This window comes from Dermochelys coriacea, chromosome 27, assembly GCF_009764565.3.
Source record: "Dermochelys coriacea isolate rDerCor1 chromosome 27, rDerCor1.pri.v4, whole genome shotgun sequence".
NCBI classification, from domain to species: Eukaryota; Metazoa; Chordata; order Testudines; family Dermochelyidae; genus Dermochelys; species Dermochelys coriacea.
In genome coordinates this window covers 7,910,394-7,930,596 of record NC_050094.1, presented here as the reverse complement: position 1 = coordinate 7,930,596, position 20,203 = coordinate 7,910,394, and the positions used below count along the sequence as shown (strand labels likewise).

General features: G+C 41.9%; 1 protein-coding gene across 11 annotated transcripts in view; it reads right to left on the bottom strand.

Moving 5' to 3' along the window:
• The window catches only part of KANSL1 (KAT8 regulatory NSL complex subunit 1), a 184,084-nt gene that overhangs the window by 135,288 nt on the left and 28,593 nt on the right, over window positions 1-20,203 (bottom strand). For all 11 annotated transcript variants that reach the window (XM_038385927.2, XM_038385923.2, XM_043503460.1 and 8 more), the window contains one exon: window positions 13,876-15,268. In XM_038385927.2, the coding sequence (XP_038241855.1) occupies window positions 13,876-15,185 (1,310 nt within the window). In that variant the 5' untranslated portion in view covers window positions 15,186-15,268. The remainder of the gene's footprint in view (window positions 1-13,875; window positions 15,269-20,203) is intronic.

Genomic DNA, 20,203 nt, shown 5'->3' with positions numbered 1-20,203 from the left:
AAAAAATTTCTCCATTTCATTCAAAGATGTAGCAAGCAAGATCTAAGTAACATATGGGTTGTGTTTTTTTGGTTTGTTTGTTTTTGTTTTGTTTTTTTCTATGAAGCCCCATTCTGCATTGCTATGGCATTTTAGCCAAAGATGGCCCAGGAAAGCTGTATTGCCTGACAAGCTTTTGAAATCAGACTCACCATACTCAGAGTGGGGCCCAAAACATACTTTGTGGAAAAATCTGCGGGGGAGTGCCAGTTTAGCAAGAAAAGCATTTTCCCCCAGCTGGAAGTTGAGTGCAGAACTGCAGCTGAGCTAGTACAACCAAAACATCTGCTGCAGAAAGGGAGAACAAAGGAAAGAGGCAAATATTTTCCACTGAATACATCCGATGAAGTGAGCTGTAGCTCACGAAAGCTTATGCTCCAATAAATTTGTTAGTCTCTAAGGTGCCACAAGTACTCCTTTTCTTTTTGCGAATACAGACAGACACGGCTGCTATCTGAAACCAAATATTAGAGTGTGGCAAAAGCCAAAGTATTTTAGTATGGAAATGGAATCTCTAGAATAAACCTCTGCATTTTTAGAAAAATAGCAAATACAAGCTATAGATTTTAAATATTTAGCATATAAACTGCCAGTTTTCACCTCCTGCCAACAGTACTAGCAGGAAAAGGTTTTTAGCAGGAGAAAGAGACAAAAAGTGCTTCCATGCAATAGAAGAGTCCTGATTCTACCATTAATCTCTCCTCTCACCAGAGGTGGGTGACCTACCATTGTGGCATTTTTACAGCTACCTACTCCGCTAACCTAGTTCCATGTCCAGCAATAAGCAGCAGTGTTACCCAACATTACATCTCCAGTGCTCACCTTCTTGCAAGCTACCCCCGCACCCGAAACAAAGCTGTACATGGCTCCCAGATAAATGGAATTAAACTCATGTGTCAAACTCACTCTATTGAGAGAGCCACCATCATCATACTTAATTAGAATTTGTGTTAGGGTACATAGTCATGATTATATACACCACACAAAATCAGTCTTCCACAGATATTAGAGTGAAGTTTGTATACTGAACAAGGATAGAATACAGCCATATAATTTGTATTTTTTTATATATATATAACATTACACACACACACCTCATTCATTATTCAGTGATAAAGTAGGCTCACCTTCATGGACTTTAGAACAGGCATTCTCAAACAATGGGTTGGGACCCCAAAGTGGGTCATTGCCCCATTTTAATGGGGTCGCCAAGGCTGGTGTTGGCCCTGGGCCCCAGCAAGTCTGAAGCACAAGCCCCACCGCCCAGGACTAAGGTTACATGCCCCCCCCCCCCCGCCCAGAACAGAAGCCCTTGGACTTCAGCTTTCTCACACACTCACTTGGTGCAGTGGGGCTCAGCTCAGACCTCTCCTGGGGTCGTGTAGTAATTTTTGTTATCAGAAGGGGGTCACTATGCAATCAGGCTGAACAAAGGGCAGATACAGCAGTTCTTTATTTCTTTTATCTATCTTGAATCTCTCATCACACTCAACTCAAATCTCATTCATAGATACTAAGCTCAGAAGGGACCATTCTGATCATCTAGTCCGACCTCCTGCACAACGCAGGCCACAGAATCTCACCCACCCACTCCTGTGAAAAACCTCACCTACGTCTGAGCTATTGAAGTCCTCAAATCGTGGTTTAAAGACTTCAAGGAGCAGAGAAGCCTCCAGTAAGTGACCCGTGCCCCATGCTACAGAGAAAGGCGAAAAACCTCCAGGGCCTCTTCCAATCTGCCCTGGAGGAAAATTCTTTCCCAACTCCAAATATGGTGATGAGCTAAACCCTGAGCATATGGGCAAGATTCATGCTGGCTGCTCTGCAGCAGAGGAAAGCAGACTAGTAATCTGAGCCCAGGATTTGAAACAGGAACTCGTGTTCTGACTCTCATTCTGAACTCTGCCTTTTTGCCTCAGTCTTGGTAATATGTGGCCGATATTAATCTTTACACTGCTCCTGGCAGATGGGTAAATATTTGCAAGGCTCTTTGAAGATGTGCTACGTATTTATTTTGCAGCATTACAGTTCACTGTGCAACAGCATATTCAGTTTACAGCTATTTCATTTGTTTCCAAGTTGGTCCAAATAGGTCAGTCACTCCCACCCTCTTCCCAATCTTATTTGTTAAAGTGATCAGGAATGAAACAGTTGTGTCATTAGGCTTTAAAAATTCCAATGATGAATTGGGAGAATGGTGGGGGGAGGACGTCAACACCCACCGCGGGTCTTCGTGATGCTTTGTTTTAAACAAAACAGTCAGATTCCCCTGGTCCGCACCAGTTCTAAGTCAGCTGCTAGGCACCAGCCAAGGTGGAACACCGCCCCCCCCCCGGCCCCGCGGAGGGGGAGAGGCGAGCGACGGCCGCCGCAGCCGGGGCGATCCACAGGAAGGGCCTGGCTCACGTCCAGAGTCACTGCCCCCCCCCCCCCCCCGCGAGAGAGGGCGGCACCTCATCCAGCCGCAGCTTGCGCCCCAGCCCAACCGACCCAGCCCTTAGAGCCAATCCTTATCCCGAAGTTACGGATCCGGCTTGCCGACTTCCCTTACCTACATTGTTCTAACATGCCAGAGGCTGTTCACCTTAGAGACCTGCTGCAGATAAGGGTACAGCCTGGCAGGAGTTATTTTATGCTCTCTACAAGATGCAGCAGATGCCACTGAATCAATTACAACTAGGTCAAATGCTAGGTTTGCAACCATGCAGTCTACAATTTTTTTTTTTTTTTTTTTTTTTTAAACAAAATGTAGTGATTATGCAGCTTGAAGGACCTTCCAATTCTCCAAAAAGCTGGATCTAGCCCCAACCCAGACATTGACACTTTAGCTCAGATGCTAACATCACAAATAGCTCTAACCAAACCAAGGATTCAAAGATTGTGGCTTCTCTCTCTTTTCCCAGCTGCTTTCTGTACTCCCCTTTTAATAGTTTTACTTTCCCTTCCCTCTCCTTTTCTATTTTTCCATTCCATTCACCAGTACCAGAAATCCCACCATCTCTGACTTTTACAGGTCATCAGCAGCCCATCTGGTTTCTTTTTCCGTCAAGCCCCTTTGAAGTTCTACCCTTGCAGCTTTCACTTTTTCCCCCCTGCCACTTTCCCCCCGCCCTTTCACACAAATACCACCTCCTTTATACCATATCGCTCCATTCCCTTGTGAAGGCCATGGGCTGCAGAATTAAGCTTGTCTAGGTCATGTACAGAACTGAAAAATAAAAGGAGGATGACAGAGCAAGAGAGGTAAAAAACACAAGGTCGCTACATGAGGGAATAAGTGCTGCAGAGGCAAAAACTGCCCGCGTTATGGGAGTCAGATACCCACTTTTAAAGTAGGAGTGCCTCTATCTTAAAATTACTCTCAAATCTCACTTGTGTCTGGGGAATCTTGCTACAAAAACAAGGAAACCCCAGTCAGTTCCTCTCCTAGACAGGCAAAAAGGAAAAGCCACGAAACACTAACATTACTGATCTGACAGAATAATACCAAGACCTCCATCATTTAGCGGGATATAGACAATCAAGTAGCAAAACCACTGGACCCCTAATATGCCCCTAAAAACCACTTAGGACTTTTCACCTGGCCCTGTGCAAGATGGAACACCATTTCTTCTTCACATGAAGACCGCTCCCAAGACTGAGCTAAGAATAGCAATCTTTTTTACCATGAATACCAAATTAGCGCCCATAGCGGCGAGCCAGAAAGAATAAAACAGTCATCAAGTCAGAAGATGGGGGCGAGACACCCTGGGATAAAAGATTCCAAATGGCATACTGGGCATTAGGTATGTCAGCCACAAATGATGATGGAAATTACTCTCAAACCATCATCATTCACCATTGTAAACAGACCACTTCAACACAAGAGAAGGAAAACAGGCTCTGTTTTAATCTGGGTAAATCTCTACATACAAAGAATGCCACGAGTAAGGTTTTTGTTTTAGGCCTTTTTAGGCTGCAAACACCCTCTTAGATTATTAAAACTGGAAGTGACAGTTCTTGTGTTTGTTGGATATTTTAGAATTAGATATTATAACTTGTCTCTAAATTAACTAGTTTTTGCGCTTTAAAAATATCAAAATACATTTACTTTTCACTGTCTATACACCTAGGTCAGCCTGAGCAATGAAGACAGAATTGTCATTTTCACTTTCCTACACTACCTCAGTTTTTGAGTCATGAATATTGACTTGGCCCTAGTCTAAACTACAAACTTATGTTAGTACAACTACATCACTCTGGGGTGTGGAAAATCTACACCTCTAGGTGATGTAGTTAGACCGACCTAACCCCCAGCATGGACAGCGCTATGTCAACAGGAGGGCTTCTCCTATCAACATAGCTAGTGCCTCTCAGAGAGGCGGAGTACCTATGCAGACAGGAGAAGCTCATGCTGATATAGGTTGCCTCTTTACTAAGTGCTGCAGCTATGCTGCTGCTGCACTGCTGTAAGTGTAGATGAGTGTAGATGAGCCCTGAGAGAGAAGAACTGACATCTGCTGGAAGAGCAACACAACAATGCACAGACAATCCAGGAAGTTTTTGGAGCGTGTTGGGGACAAATTCCTGGTACAAGTGCTGGAGCAATCGACTGGGGGCCATGCTCCTCTTGACCTGCTGCTCACAAACAGGGAAGAACTGGTAAGGAAAACAGAAGTGGGTGGCAACCTAGGCAGCAGTGACCATGAGATGGTTGAGTTCAGGATCCTCACAAAAAGAAAGGAGAGTAGCAAAATAAGGACCCTGGACTTCAGAAAAGCAGACAGACTCCCTTAGGGAACCGATGGGCATGATCCCCTGGGGAGCTAATATGAGGGGCAAGGAGTCCAGGAGAACTGGCCGTATTTTTAACAAACCATCCCAAAGTACACAAAGAATAAGCCAAGCTAGTCACCTGCCATATTTGCTAACAGTGAAATCTCCAGTGAGCTTAAACTCAAAAAGGAAGCTTGCAAGAAGTGGAAATTTGGACAGATGACTAGGTAGGAGTATAAAAATATTGCTAGAGCATGCAGGGGCATAATCAGGAAGGCTAAGGCACAACTGGAGTTGCAGCTAGCAAGGGATGTGAAGGGAAACAAGAAGGGTTTCTACAGGTATATTAGCAACAAGAAGGTGGTCAGGGCAAGTGTGGGACCCTTACTGAATGGGGGAGGCAATTTAGTGACAGATGATGTGGAAAAAGCTGAAGTACTCAATGCTTTTTTTGCCTCGGTCTTCACAGACAAGGTCAGCTCCCATACTGATGCACTAGGCAACACAGTATGGGGAGGAGGTGCAGCAGCCCTCAGTGGTGAAAGAACAGGTTAAGGACTATTTAGAAAAGCTGGACATGCACAAGTTCAGGGGGGTCCAGATCTAATGAATCCAATCATGCTGAGGGAGTTGGCTGATGTGATTGCAGAGCCACTGGCCATTATCTTTGAAAATTTGTGGTGATTGGGGGAGGTCCCAGACTATTAGAAAAAGGAAAATATAGTGCCCATATTTTAAAAAAAAAAAAAAAAAGAGAACCCGGGGAACTACAGACCCATCAGCCTCACTTCAGTCTCCGGCAAAATCATGGAGCAGGTCCTCAAGGAATCCATTTTGAAGCACCTGAAGGAGAAGGTGGTGATCAGGAACAGTCAACATGGATTCACCAAGGGCAAGTCTGACCAACCTGATTGCCTTCTATGATAAGATAACGGCTCAGTGGATACAATTACCTTGACTTTAGCAAAGCTTTTGATACGGTTTCCCACAGTATTCTTGCCAGCAAGTTAAAGAAGTGTGGACTGGATGAATGGACTAAAAGGTGGATAGAAAGCTGCCTAGATTGTTGGGCTCAATGGGTAGTGATCAACGGCTCCATGTCTAGTTGGCAGCTGGTATCAAGCAGAGTGCCCCAGCGGTCGGTCCTGGGGCCGGTTTTGTTCAACATCTTTATCAATGATCTGGATGATCAGATTAATTGCACACTCAGCAAGTTCACAGATGACACGAAGCGGGGGGGGAGGGGGATAAGGAGATACAGTGGAGAGTAGGGAAATGGTCCAGAGTGACCTAGACAAATTGGAGGATTGGACCAAAAGAAATCTGATGAGGTTCAACAGAGACAAGTGCAGAGTCCTGCACTTAGGAAGGAAGAATCCCATGCACTGCTTCAGCAGCAGTTCTGCAGAAAAGGACCTGGGGATTACAGCTTCTCGTCCACTGGATGAGTCAGCAGTGTGCCCTAGTTGCCAAGAAGGCCAGAGGCATATTGGGCTGTATTAGTAGGAGCACTGCCAGCAGATCAAGGGAAGCGATTATTCCCCTCTATTTGGTACTAGTGAGGCCACACCTGGAGTACCGTGTCCAGTTTTGGTCCCCCCCACTACAGAAGGGCTGTGGACAAATTGGAGAGAGTCCAGCGGAGGGCAACAAAAATGATTACGGGGCTGGGGCACATGACTTATGAGAGGCTGCAGGAACTGGGATTATTTAGTCTGCAGAAGAGAAGAGCGAGGGGGGATTTGATAGCAGCCTTCAACTACCTGAAGGGGGGGTTCCAAAGAGGATGGAGCTCGGCTGTTCCGAGTGGCGGCAGATGACAGACCAAGAAGCAATGGCCTCAAGTTGCAGTGGGGGAGGTCTAGGTTGGATATTAGGAAACACTATTTCACTAGGAGGGTAGTGAAGCACTGAAATGGGTTACTTAGGGAGGTGGTAGAATCTCCATCCTTAAAAACCTTTAAGGCCCAGCTTTACAAAGCCGTGGCTGGGATGATTTAGTTGGGGTTGGTCCGGCTTTGAGCAGGGGTTTGGACTAGATGACCTCCTGAGGTCTCTTCCAACTCTAATCTTCTATGGTTCTATTAATGGCCCTAAACACTTGCATGACAACATCCCCTACTGTGGATTTTCCACCTCCAAAATGATTTCCTACCGACAATAACAATCCAGCACTGCAAGCTTCCAGATAGTGGAGAAGTAAGTGGTGATCACAGTCAATGCAGGTCTCACTCTGGTGTCCCTGCATGGAGGACTGGAGCAATCTCAGCACACAGATCCAAGATCCAAAGTTCGGCAGCCGCTGCTCATTGCCCCAAACCTGCATTATAGTCAGTGCTCATTTCTCAGGCCCAGAAGCGGTGCTGCACCGTCTGCAGCTGCTCAGTGACCAAACACACACCTTGAAATCTTCTTCACCGTGTCCTTCAAACTGTCCTTGAAGAAATCATGTCAGGCACAAGGAGAATATCGCATCCTGTATTTGCAAAGCTCATGAGAACAGCACAGAGTTCTGCAGACTCCATGCTTCCATCAGAGATAGCAGACACTGAAAAGTGCTGAGCATGTTTTTGGGAGTTCCTAAAAAAAAAAAAAAAAAAAGGTGCAAAAATTACGGAAAATGGATGGCTGTATGGAAAGAAGAACACTGCATACTGGGAACCTGACTCCATAACTCCCGGCAATTCCTGGGCACTAATTTCTATCCCAAAAAACAATGAAAGTTTCCCAAAAGGCACTGTGCTGGACAACAGCATATGGCACACTGGGATACCTATCTTCAGTACACTGTACTTTGCATCAATAAGCACTGCTGGTAATTACATGCAGCACCAATGCAAGCAGCCAAGTATGCATGTGACTGAGCAATGCATAAAATTCAGCAGCAATATGTGGACATAACTTGAATCAACCAGAGTTTATAGTGTAGACACAGCTTAAGAGATCCTCACATAGTGCCAGAGCACGGGATTCCAGGCTGTGCACAGCCTTCGTAGATAGTAGTGCTTGTTAGAGATTCTCTTTTAGAAGCGGCACAGACTGGACAGTGACTCCCAAAAAGCTCTGAATGACTAATTTTATTTTGAACTCTGGAAGCAAGAGAAATTGCAGCCCACTGGTTCAGACAGGTGGGCTTCAGCAGGGCAGAAAAGCAGCACAACTTCAGAGTTTAAATTAAAAGCAACTCTGCACTGGGTCTCCCATTCCATACTTACAGCTTTTGACAGTACAAATGAAGACTTGCACAGAAAGTCTGGATTAAAGAAAATCCAGATATGCATAGGAGATGAGCCATAACCATAACTTCAAGTAAGCAACATATTTATGAAAATGGCAATCTAGAAACCAATTCTCACCTTGAAAACTAGAACCCTTAGAAAAAATTAAGCAGTAATTACCGACTGGGTAATTTGGACAAGACAAAAAGGGGACATTTCAGTATGTTTGCACCAAACAATCTTTATTCAAGGATCTGTGCAAAGCTCTGCTTGCTTGTATAATTATAACAAGCTTGTTTTGAAGAATATTTTAAAAGAGTTTTTAGACATCCCAGTTTCTGCAGAGACTGAAAAGAAAAAAAGATTCACTTACCTTCCTGCAGGATTCTCACACCTAGGACTCGAGTCTCCAACACAAACAAGAGCTGTGCCCTACTGATATGCAGTCAGTCACTAGTACCTCAATGACCCCAAACATTCCACCAGTTCCTTTCAAGAAAAGGAAGCAAGAGTTTTGCTAAACATTTCACTACATTTACACTATTTTCATTTAAAAAAAGATGGAGTCGTCCATTATTCCAGATCAGGAATGGCTATGCAAGCACCTTGAAAGCAAACCCAGAACAAACCCCCTCAAACTCTGAAGGATAGAGAATAGGCAAGTGAGAACCCTATTTGAGAATACTGTCAGAAGCAGTATTATAAGGTCAGCAATTCTCCAGCAAAAATCACCATCTGTGCAGAATTCCCCCCACTATAGAAATGGGATAGATAAGCTTCAGGGAAGTTCCTAGTAAAGTAATTGCAAACATTTCCATATAGTGATGACATAGGAGGCCAGAACCAAAACAGAATAGGTAGGAAGAAACTAAAAACTCTGCAAAAAACAGAATTAAAATATGTGACAGTTTTTAAATTAAGGGCTAGGGAAAGCCGACAGGTAGAGAGGAGCACATGGTATGGACAGAGGCTTCCCTTAGGGGAGGATTTACTGATGGAGATTCTCCATGTCCTAGTAAAGAGGAAAGAATGGAAGATGATAAAATAATGGTAAGATCTGATGAGAAAAAGTCAAATGAAAAAAAGAATCCCATCTAATTACATCATATAATGGTAGACAGCTAAAAAGTGACAAATTTTTAAAGTGCTTATATACCAATGCTAGAAGTCTAAATAATAAGATGGGTGAACTAGAGTGCCTCATATTAAATGAGGCTATTGATATAATAGGCATCACAGAAACTTGGTGGAATGAAGATAATCAATAGGCACAGTAATACCAGTGTACAAAATATATCAGAAGGACGGAACAGGTCGTGCTGGTGGGGGAAAAGCACTATATGTAAAAGAAAGCGTAGAATCAAATGAAGTAAAAATCTTAAGTGATCAAACTGTACCACAGAATCTCAATGGACAGCAATTCCATGCTCGAACAATAAGAATGTAGCAGTAGGGGATAGATTAGCGACCACCTGACCAGGAGGGTGATAGCGACCGTGAAATGCTCAGGGAGATTAGAGGCTATAAAAATAAAAAACTCAATAATAAAATAATAATAATAATAGGGGGTTTCCAACTATCCCCATATTGGCTAGGTACATGTCACCTCAGGACGGGATGAAGAGAGAAAGTTTCTTAACACCTTAAATGACTGCTTCTTGGAGCAGCTAGTCCTGGAACCCACAAGAGAAGCAATTCTTGATTTAGTTCTAAATGCAGCACAGGATCTAGTCCAAAAGGTGAATATAGCTAGACTGCTTTGTAATAGTGACCATAATATAATTAAAATTTAAACACCCCTCTGGTGGGAAAAACACTACAGCAGTCCAACACTGCAGCATTTAATTTCAGAAAGGGGGACTACACAAAAATGAGGAGGTACAGTGACAAAAACTGAAATCCCTGCAAGCTGCATGGAAACTTTAAAAAAAAGATACCATAATAGAGGCTCAACTTAAATGTATACCTCAAATAAAAAAATAAATGATAATAATAATAGAAAAGGAGGACTTGTGGTACCTTAGAGATTAACAAATTTATCTGAGCATAAGCTTTTGTGAGCTACAACTGTATAACCAATAATAGAGTAAGAACAACAACAACAACAACAAAAAAAAGAAGAAGCAGCAGCAGCAGAAGCAGAAGCAGCAGCAGCAGCGAGGCAAAGAGGCATCCTTTAAAAAGCAGAAGTTAATTCCTAGTGAGGAAAATAGAAAGGATCATAAACTCTGGCAAATGAAGTGTAAAAATATAATTAGGAAGGCCAAAAATGAATTTGAAGAAAGCTAGCCAAAGACTCAAAAAAAACTAAACACAAAAATTTTTAAAATACATCAGAAACAGAAAGCCTGCGGGCCACTGATGTTAAAGGACCACTCAAAGGACGATAAGGCCATTGTGGAGAAACTAAATTCAATCTTTACATTGGTCTTCACAGTTGAGGATGTGAGGGAAATTCCCAAACCTAAACCATTCTTTTTACATGACAAATCTGAGGAACTGTCCCAGATTGAGGTGTCATTAGAGGAGGTTTTGGAACAAACTGATAAACTAAACAGTAACAAGACACCAGGACCAGATGGTATTCATCTAGGAGTTCTGAAGGAATTCAAACGTGAAATTGCAGAACTACTAACTGTACCTTGTGTACCAAGGATAGCTAGTGTGATGCCAATTTTTATAAAGGGCTCCAGAAGCGATCCTGGCAATTACAGGCCATTCAGTACCAGGCAAACTGGTTGAAACTATAGTAAAGAAAAAAAAACGTCAGACACATAGATGAACGCAATTTATTGGGGAAGAGTCAACATGGTTTCTGTAAAAGGAAATCATGCCTCACCAATCTACTAGAATTCTTTGAGGGGGTCAACAAGCATGCGGACAAGGGGGATCCAGTCGTTATAGTGTACTTTAATTTTCAGAAAGCCTTTGACTAGGTGCCTCACCAAAGATTAAGCAAAGTAAGCTGTCACGGGAGAAGAGGGAAAGTCCTCTCGTGGACTGGTAACTGGTTAAAAGATAGGAAACAAAGGATAGGAATAAATGGTCAGTTTTTAGAATGGAGAGAGGAATAAATAGTGGTGTCCCCCAGAGGTCTGTACTGGAACTAGTCCTAACCAACATATTCATAAATGATCTGGAAAAGGGGGTAAATAGTGAGGTGGCAAAATTTGCAGATGATACAAAACTACTCAAGATAGTTAAGTCCCAAGTAGACCATGAAGAGCTACAAAAAGCTCTCTCAAAACTGAGTGGCTGGGCAACAAAATGGCAGATGAAATTAAAATGTTGATAAATGCAAAGTAATGCATATTGGAAACAATTCCATCTATACATATAAAATGATGGGGTCTAAATCAGCTGTTACCACTCAAGAAAGATCTTGGCGTCATTGTGGATAGTTCTCTGGGAAAAAAAATAAATAAAATACATCCACTCAATGTGCAGCCGCAGTCAAAAAAGCAAACAGAACGTTGGGAAATCCTTAAGAAAGGGATAGACAGCAAGACAGAAAATATCGTATTGCCTCTACATAAATCTATGGTACACCCACATCTTGAATACTCCATGAAGATGTGGTCGCCCCATCTCAAAAAAGATATTGACTTGGAAAAGGTTCAGAAAAGGGCAACAAAAAATGATTAGTTTCAGAGTAGCAGCCGTGTTAGTCTGTATTTGCAAAAAGAAAAGGAGTACTTATGAAGTGAGCTGTAGCTCACGAAAGCTTATGCTCTAATAAATTTGTTAGTCTCTAAGGTGCCACAAGTACTCCTTTTTTTTAAAAAAAGTGATTAGGGATCTGGAAAGGCTTCTGTATGAGGAGATATTAATAAGACTGGGACTTTTCAGCTTGGCATAGAGACGACTAAGGGGGGAAAGATGATAAAGGTCTATAAAATCATAACTGGTGTGGAGAAAAAAAAAAAAAAATAAGTGTTATTTATGCCTTCTCACAACACAAGAGCCAAAGGTCACCAAATGAAAAATAATAGGCAGCAGGTTTAAAACAAAACAAAAAAAAATAAGTATTGCTTCACACTACACAGCCAACCTGTGGAACTCTTTGCCAGAGGATGTTGTGAAGGCCAAGACTATAGCAGGGTTCAAAAAACAACTAGATAAATTCATGGAGGATAGGTCCATCAAAGGCTATTAGCCAGGATGGGAAGGGATAGTGTCCCTAGCCTCTGTTTGCCAGAAGCTGGGAATGGGCAACAGGGGATGGATCACTTGATGATTATCTGGTCTGTTCATTCCCTCTGGGGCACCTGGCATTGGCCACTGTCAGAAGACAGGACACTGGGCTAGATGGACATTTGCTCTGACTCAGTATAGCCATTCTTATGTTCCTATAGATGTCAGAAGAAAATATGCACAGAGACCAGGTTACAATATAGCCTTTGGGAAAAAGAAAGGGAGTACTGGTGGCACCTTAGAGACTGACAAATGATGAAGTGAGCCGTAGCTCACGAAAGCTTATGCTCAAACAAACATGTTAAGTCTCTAAGGTGCCACAAGTCGTCCTTTTCTTTTTGCGAATACAGACCAACACGGCTGCTACTCTGAAATCTGTCAATATAGCCTTTGTTATCTGGTTAGTACCTTACTGTTACATTCAGCAATCACTTGAGTGGAAAATGTTAACCTTTAGGAAAACCACTACTTTGCCCCTACTGTCTCCTCCTTCTGTACTCCTTCCCTGTCCCACCCCATTTTTTCCTTCAACAGTTCCCAATCCCTCCCATCTGCTTAAATTGCCAGCAATGACTACAGTTAATGTCCACATTAACTATACAGCCTTACAACATGTTGACAGCCAATGAGATTAACATGGAACAGGTGGAGTTCAGAGCTCTCAAGAGCTATTGTTTCAGGCTATCTACAACAATGTATCAGTTTATACTTTTCACATATTTTTGGGCTAAATGCTTTCCCTTTAAAAAAAACAAAAAAACCAACCCAGATTCTGCAGAACCTGAATACACAATGTCAGATACATAAATACATCATCCTGGCCATTTTACACATCATCCTGGCTAAGAATGTGAAGAGCGAGATCTCCATTGCTACAATAGAACACTTCGGTTTGAAGGGGCAGATCCAACCCAAGAGCAATTTTAGACAAAAAAGTTACACACCAACTGCAGTACTGGATTTGAAGTATCTAGATGCCCTAACTAGTCATAGTTCCCTAACTTCATGAAGGGCCCTTCAATTAGATCCCAAATGTCAGTAGTTCTCAACCTTCCCAGACTACTGTACCCCTTTCAGGATGCTGATTTGTCTTGCATATTGCAAGTTTCACCTTACTTAAAAACTTGCTTACAAAATCAGACATAAAAAAAGTGTCAGTGTTACTGAAAAATTGCTTAGTCTCATTTTTACCATATACTTGTAAAATAAATCATAACCCCCAGGTTGAGAAACATTGACATAGTATATAGAGCAACAAAAATAAATGTATGAAGTTTTAGTTGATACTGACTTTGCTAGTGCTTTTCATGTAGCCTTTTGTAAAATTAGGCTAATATTTAGATGAGCTGATGTACCTCCTGCAAGATCTCTGCATACTTCCACTGGTACATGTACCCCTGGTTGAGAACCACTGTCATACGTCATGTAATACTGTTCATACAGTTGCACATTATAGAAATTATAAGCTACAATCCCTGTAATAATTAAGACAGGATTATGCAGTTCAAGCAAGCCAAACTTCACGCACACCAATACTGCCTCTTCCTTCCATGAAATGGTCTTAACTCAAAGATGATCCTTCAAAATACAGATAGTGCACTTTTCTATCCTTTTCCACCTTACCCCTCCTCGACCCGATAGAATTAGGCAAAGTTTCAGCATTACTCACAGTGGTACATGATGCTGTTCTGGTTCTGCTTTGGTCAGTTCCTCCTCCTCAATGTCAGATTCCCCTCCTGAGCTGCTGTCAGTGACATCCGAATCAAATGCTTGCTCACTGGATCTCAAATTGGCCATCCCACTGGCTGTAAACCTCTCCAGTTCCTCTGAAATAGAGTCACTCTTCAGGAAGCTGCTTAGACCTTCTGACGTACATGTTTCACTTGCAGCTTTCCTCAAGGCCGCTTCTGCCTTGCGGGTGAGCATCAGCTGGCTCCGATGCCTCAGAGAGTCCAAGTTTGGCAGTTTGCTCAGAGTCTCCTCCAAGAAGCCACCCAGCTGTTGCTGGATGTGTCTCTCTACCTGCTTGGCCTGCACCACCTGCAGGCGTTTCTGCAGCCTGCGAGCACGGTTCTCAATGTCTGCCTGCCGCCGTAGCAGTGCCTTTGTCCTCAAATCAGAGTCCATGGCACAGAAGAGACCAGCTGACAGAGGACACTTCTGCTCCTCTGTCTTGCCGCTCCCAAAATCAGAATGTGCATCTACACCAGATGACAATCTATTCTCTCCACTGCCTCCTTCAATCACCCGCTGCTGATCTGCAGAATTAAGGGACAATTTGTTTGCAGTGCTATTATTGCTAAATGGAGTTGTGTGCTCAGCATCAAGGCTTCTGTGTGGAAGAGTGCAATTGGTCAAACCCGTCTTCAAGTCCCCTGATTCAGAACCCCCTGCAGTGTTAGAGTCAACACCCTGGAGGGTGGCTGAGAGGGGAGCACGCTTCCCACAATTAAGTGAACTGGAGTTTTCATGGTCTGAATTGGTACTTTTAGCCAATTTCTTGGCCAAGCCATTCACAGGTGCTTGTGGAAGAGGTGGCTGACCACTAGTACTCATGTTTTTTAGATTTTCCAAAGAAAACTCCAACACTGGTTGTCTCCCCAACAGATCGTTTGTTTTCAAGAAGGACTGAGATAAGAGAGAATGAGGTTTAAGAACTGTCTGCTTGTTGAAGACTCCTTGCAACTTCAAAGGGTCTTTTGAAGAAACAGATGTTACATCCGAGCAGAGATAAGAGGCCACCAGTGGCTGCAGCTTGCCCAGCTCCTCCTTGGTAGGGTTATTACGGAAATCTACACTGGGATCCTCTGCAGCAATGGCTTTCCTTTTGGTGCCGTTGGCAGTGAGAAGAATGTTGTTGGCGTTGCCGTTGTTCTCGGCACTGCCAGGTGACAAGGTGGAGGACGGGGGAGCCAGTTTGAACCGGATGTGGTGAGCTTCAGCTGCTGCGTCAGTGAGAGCGGGCGCCATCGCAGCCATTCAGCACAGAGAGACAGGAAATCCAGCCTCTCCCAGTGCCGAGGCCAGCTCCACTGCCTCTTACTGCCTCGCCTGAGGACAGCCTAAAAAAAGAAAGCAAAGTCACTGAATCAGATAAATAGTAAACAAAATGCTGATAAGTCATCTGAGACAAAGACCTAGGCCAACGGTCTATAATATTGCAATATAACAACAAAAGCAAGCATGATCTAGTGGACTGAACACAAAACTAGCAGTCAGAAAAACCGACGTCCCAGTGCTGGTTCTGAAACACCAAACTGCAATGAGAACTTCTTGGTAAGTCACTTTTGTCCAGTGCCTCAGTTTCCACATCTGCAAAAGTGATACAAGACCAGACTTCAGGAGAAGTTACAAGGCCATGCTTTTGTTTTCTAGAACTTTCATCTCTCTCCCTTTGAGCATTCAGCAGCTCTCCACGTTTGCCTAACTCTGTTCCTATTCAAATCAATAATACAACTATTGATTTCAGTGAGAGCAAAGTTAGGCCAACATTGAGCATTTTTTAAAAATAATTCCAGTAGTGGTCTGTATACTTCAGAAATTCCAAGTCATCATCCTAGCACCTAGAGATTCCCCACAACGCTAGGCATTACACACACACACACACAGTAAGAGATAATCCGGGCCCAAAGAGTTTCCAGTGTAAACAGACTAGTATCTCAATTTTACACTTTAAACTAAGACACAAAGGTTAAGTAACTTGCCCCCAAGATCACACAGGAAGTCTGTGGCAGAGCTGAGAATTGAATCCACATCTCCCATGTCCCAGTCCAGTGCCTTAACCACAAGACCATACTACTTCTAAATTCCTAAGAAGTCTGCATGGAGAAAATCCCACCCAAAGAGAACTGAAACATCCTCCTCTCACCCCAAACAAGTTAACTGCCTTATATACCCCTCTCACCATACATCAGTATCACAAACCCCCAACAGATTGTTTGTGCTATGTCTACACTACAGCTTCCACTATGACTTCTACGGATGAGGCTGCATCAGTGGTAAATTGCTGCTTAAGTTTGCTAGCATAGGTGGACATGGCTTTGGGTGGAATAAGTCTCCACCCACACTGACTCCCAGTGGTAAGAAAAGAAAAGAACAGAACACAAACACACACATATTCCTATCTAGCAAAACAATGCCAGTGGCTTTCTTGGAAACCTTGTAAAGTTAGATCCTTTCAGGTTTCATCCACTTGGGAACTAGCTGTGTTCCAAACTCAAAGATTTAAACAAAATACTAACAATAGTTTAGGTTGTCCAAAGTTTTCCCCCGCTACTACAGGATGCATACTGAAACCAGCTGTTTACTTGGTCTCTCCCTTTCCTAAATTCTTGGCGTATGACAGTTTCATCTCTACCCACCTTGATAGAGCAATAAAAATCACTATCACTGAAACATTCAACTCACAAGAAAAAAAATGAGTTAAGTAAAATGTCAAGTCACTCTTTTGTTAATGATCTTGCAGTTTTTCCTAAGACTGACAGAAGTTTCAGATCAACTAGCCATTTACTTAATCATTAAAATGTCAGCATTATTACACATTTTTGAAAGTGCAAGACTATTCTAACAATTTATTTATTAGAGCATAAGCTTTCGTGAGCAACAGCTCACTTCATCGGATGCATTCATCGGAAGTGAGCTGTAGCTCACGAAAGCTTATGCTCTAATAAATTTGTTAGTCTCTAAGGTGCCACAAGTACTCCTTTTCTTTTTGCGAATACAGACTAACACGACTGCTACTCTGAAACCTAACAATTTAGTTGATCTTTTATAGCTTTTCCTTTATCTTCCATTTGTTTTTATGTTGCAGATAAACATGTCACTGCTTTTCTATTGTATTTCAATACTTATTAACATTAAGAGCAAAAGTGAAAAGTTCAGAGAAATCCTAAATCAAAATATTTGTATCTGATAAACCAATCCCTCAGTTGTACATCAGTTTACATTAAATGTTATAATTACAATGGAAGCCACCCATAATGGACAAGGAATAATGATGTTAAAAATATTTAAAAATCCCCAGATGTCTGTACCTGTTACTGATTTCGTTTTAGATTAATATTAGTTTTTTTGGCATTGGCTTCCCCTCTGCCCCCATTTATGCTTTTTTAAATTTACTCAGAGCTAAAATTAATTTTGTTAATAGCCTGTTTCCGATTTGCTTTCTAGTTCAGCTATATAGTAGAAGTATGCTGCAGTGTTTACATTATATGAACTGCTGGGAAGTTTTATTCCCTTCAAAAATAACCTTTCCATGTAAACAGAGAAAAATCAGAGAAAGACAAGGTGTGTGAGATAATATTTTTTTATTAGACTAATTTCTATTAGTGGAAGAGATTAGCTTTTGAGCTAAAAAGATATTACCTCACCCACACTGTGCCTCTAATCTCCTGGGACCAACATGGCGACAAATATTGAAAACAAAAAAAATCAAATATTTCTATTGATGGTCAAGGATTGGGGGAGGGGGGGAGGTTCTCCTTTAAGACAAGCCCAACTCTAGAACCTAAATTAAACTGACTTTAAACTCCATTTGTGTTGAATACCTAGCTCTTATATAGTGCTTTACATCAATACATCTCAAAGCGCTTTACAGAGAATTGACCTCCATCACCACCATTTCACAGAGGCACTGAGGGAAGCAACTTGCCCAAGGTCACGCAATAGACTAATGGCAGAGCTGGGACCAGAACCCAGGCCTCCCGAGTTCCAGTCCACTGCTCTATCCACTTAGAATAAAAAAGTCCTTTAGGATTTGTGTATACAGTGCTAAGTATTTTCTTGTGTAGTTTGCTTACCTAGTATGAACGGAGCCTATTCTACCTTTTTTTTTATAAATGTGCAATACAGTATGCGTTGGCAATGCCTAGCGGTGTTCTTAAACCCATACTAAACCATGCTGAAAAACAGACTTCAATAAACATAATTTTACTCCCTACATACAGGGCCAAAGGCTTTCAATGCATTCAATGTGCAGATTACAATTCTAGTTGTAGCAAACACTCCACTTGTAGTAAGGATGGGCTGTTCATAGAAAAAACAGCTTCACTACAGAAGGCTTCTTTTTATTAAATTCCCTACCAAGGCTTTCACTGATGAGACTTGAATATTTAGATCAGCTGTTTATTCATAAGCACTGCTGTCAGAAGCATTCACTCACACTTCTGCTTTTCAGTTTCCCTATAAAGTAGGTACACTAATCTAATTGGGCCCATTACCGTAGATTCTGAAAGCCTGATCTTGGTATCAACCTATATACAGACTTAACATCTTTCAGAGATCTTTTAGTTTATATGGAGAAAAAAAAAAGTAAGACGACTGGGTCCTAACCTGGGAATCCAAGGCTCTGTGTACACACAAACTTGCACTAGTTTAAGTTCAATAAGGTTAAATGCCAGCATGGACACTTACTTTGTATTAAGAGTAATTTGACTTTGTGCATTTTAAACCTGTTCCTAATCAACTTAATTGAAACCAAAATAAACCTAGTTAACATAGAAATATGAGTGTTCACATATTTAACTAAATCCAATTGGGGGGAGGGGCGTGGAGTGAGAAAAATCACAAATTCAACCAATGCACATCTGTTTAGACAAGCCCTAGGTTTATCCCAGCTTTACAGGAGGAATGGAAAGAAGAGGGATGGAACTTTCAGATTTATAAAATGTTTCCAAATTCTCCTTGTTCAGTAAATACTCTTTCCATTCTTTGTTCCACTGATTTAAGAGGCCTCCAATTTCTCAAAGGTAATCTGCAAAAGTTTTATTTTAATCCAATTATTCTTTTGCAAAATTTCCAACAAGCAAAAGCAATAGCTAATAGGAGTTATTAGTGATATATCTGAAACAAAAATTTCAGGCAACATTTCCCTCCCTAAAGATGACCTTCAAGGGGAAAAAAAAAAAAAAAAAAAAGAGTGGTTGTGCCTTGAGAGGGATGGAGCTCCTGCCTCTGAGTTCTGGAATATCAAACCTCTTCTTCCTTGTTCTTGATGGCTGATGAGAAAACAGAGGTAGATGCTCTCAGTCCTCAACGGAAGGGGTGAAAGCACTTACATACAGAGATCTTTCCCCCTAATTTTCTCAGATGTTCACATTCCCTCCTCCTCTGCACAAAAGACAGAAAGTAAAAACAGTGACTTGAAGTCCCTCTCCTCAAAGTGCTCAATTTATACTACTGTAGTATTTTCAATGTCATAATCCTAATAGTTCTCAAGCCCTCCAGTGTCTTCCAGGAAAGATTAAATAAGGCCCAAATTAGCCAACACACAAAACCACACAACTAAGACCTTTATACATTGCGATCATCTTTTCTCCTTCAGAAAGCCAAGTTTTTGGCCTGCAGAGGGCACAATTAAAATTCTTAGTAGTCCAAGTTGCAGATATCACGGTTTCTCTGCCACTGAGTCACATTACTAGTATTATATAGACAACAAAGAACCATTAAGGAACAAATTCATTTTTAAAAACAATCTTCATCCACTTTGTTTATGGCCCTTGCATTGTCAGCAGAAGATACGGCTCAGATTTTGCAATATATCAAAGCAGTAATTGTTAAGATACGACAGAGTTAGTGAACTACTTCTCCTAACACAGAGCAGTATGTATTATCTCAGAGCTCTGTCAAGTATTCCCTCCACACTTTCTCTTTGGACATTATAGCAAAAGCTCTGTTATAGTTAAGGTTGAGCATCACTTTCAGTTTAAAAGTGGACTGTTATGTATTAGCTGGAGTGTTGTAAGCAAGACATGAGAAGTAATTATTCCTCTCTACTCCGTGCTGATTAGGCCTCAACTGGAGTATTGTGTCCACTTCTGGGTGCCACATTTCAGGAACAATGTGAACAAATTGGAGAGAGTCCAGAGAACAACAACAAAAATGATCAAAGGTCTAGAAAACATGACCTACGAGGGAAGATTGAAAAAACTGGGTTTGTTTAGTCTGGAAAAGAGAAGACTGAGGGGGAGGACACGATAAAAGTTTTCAAGTACGTAAAA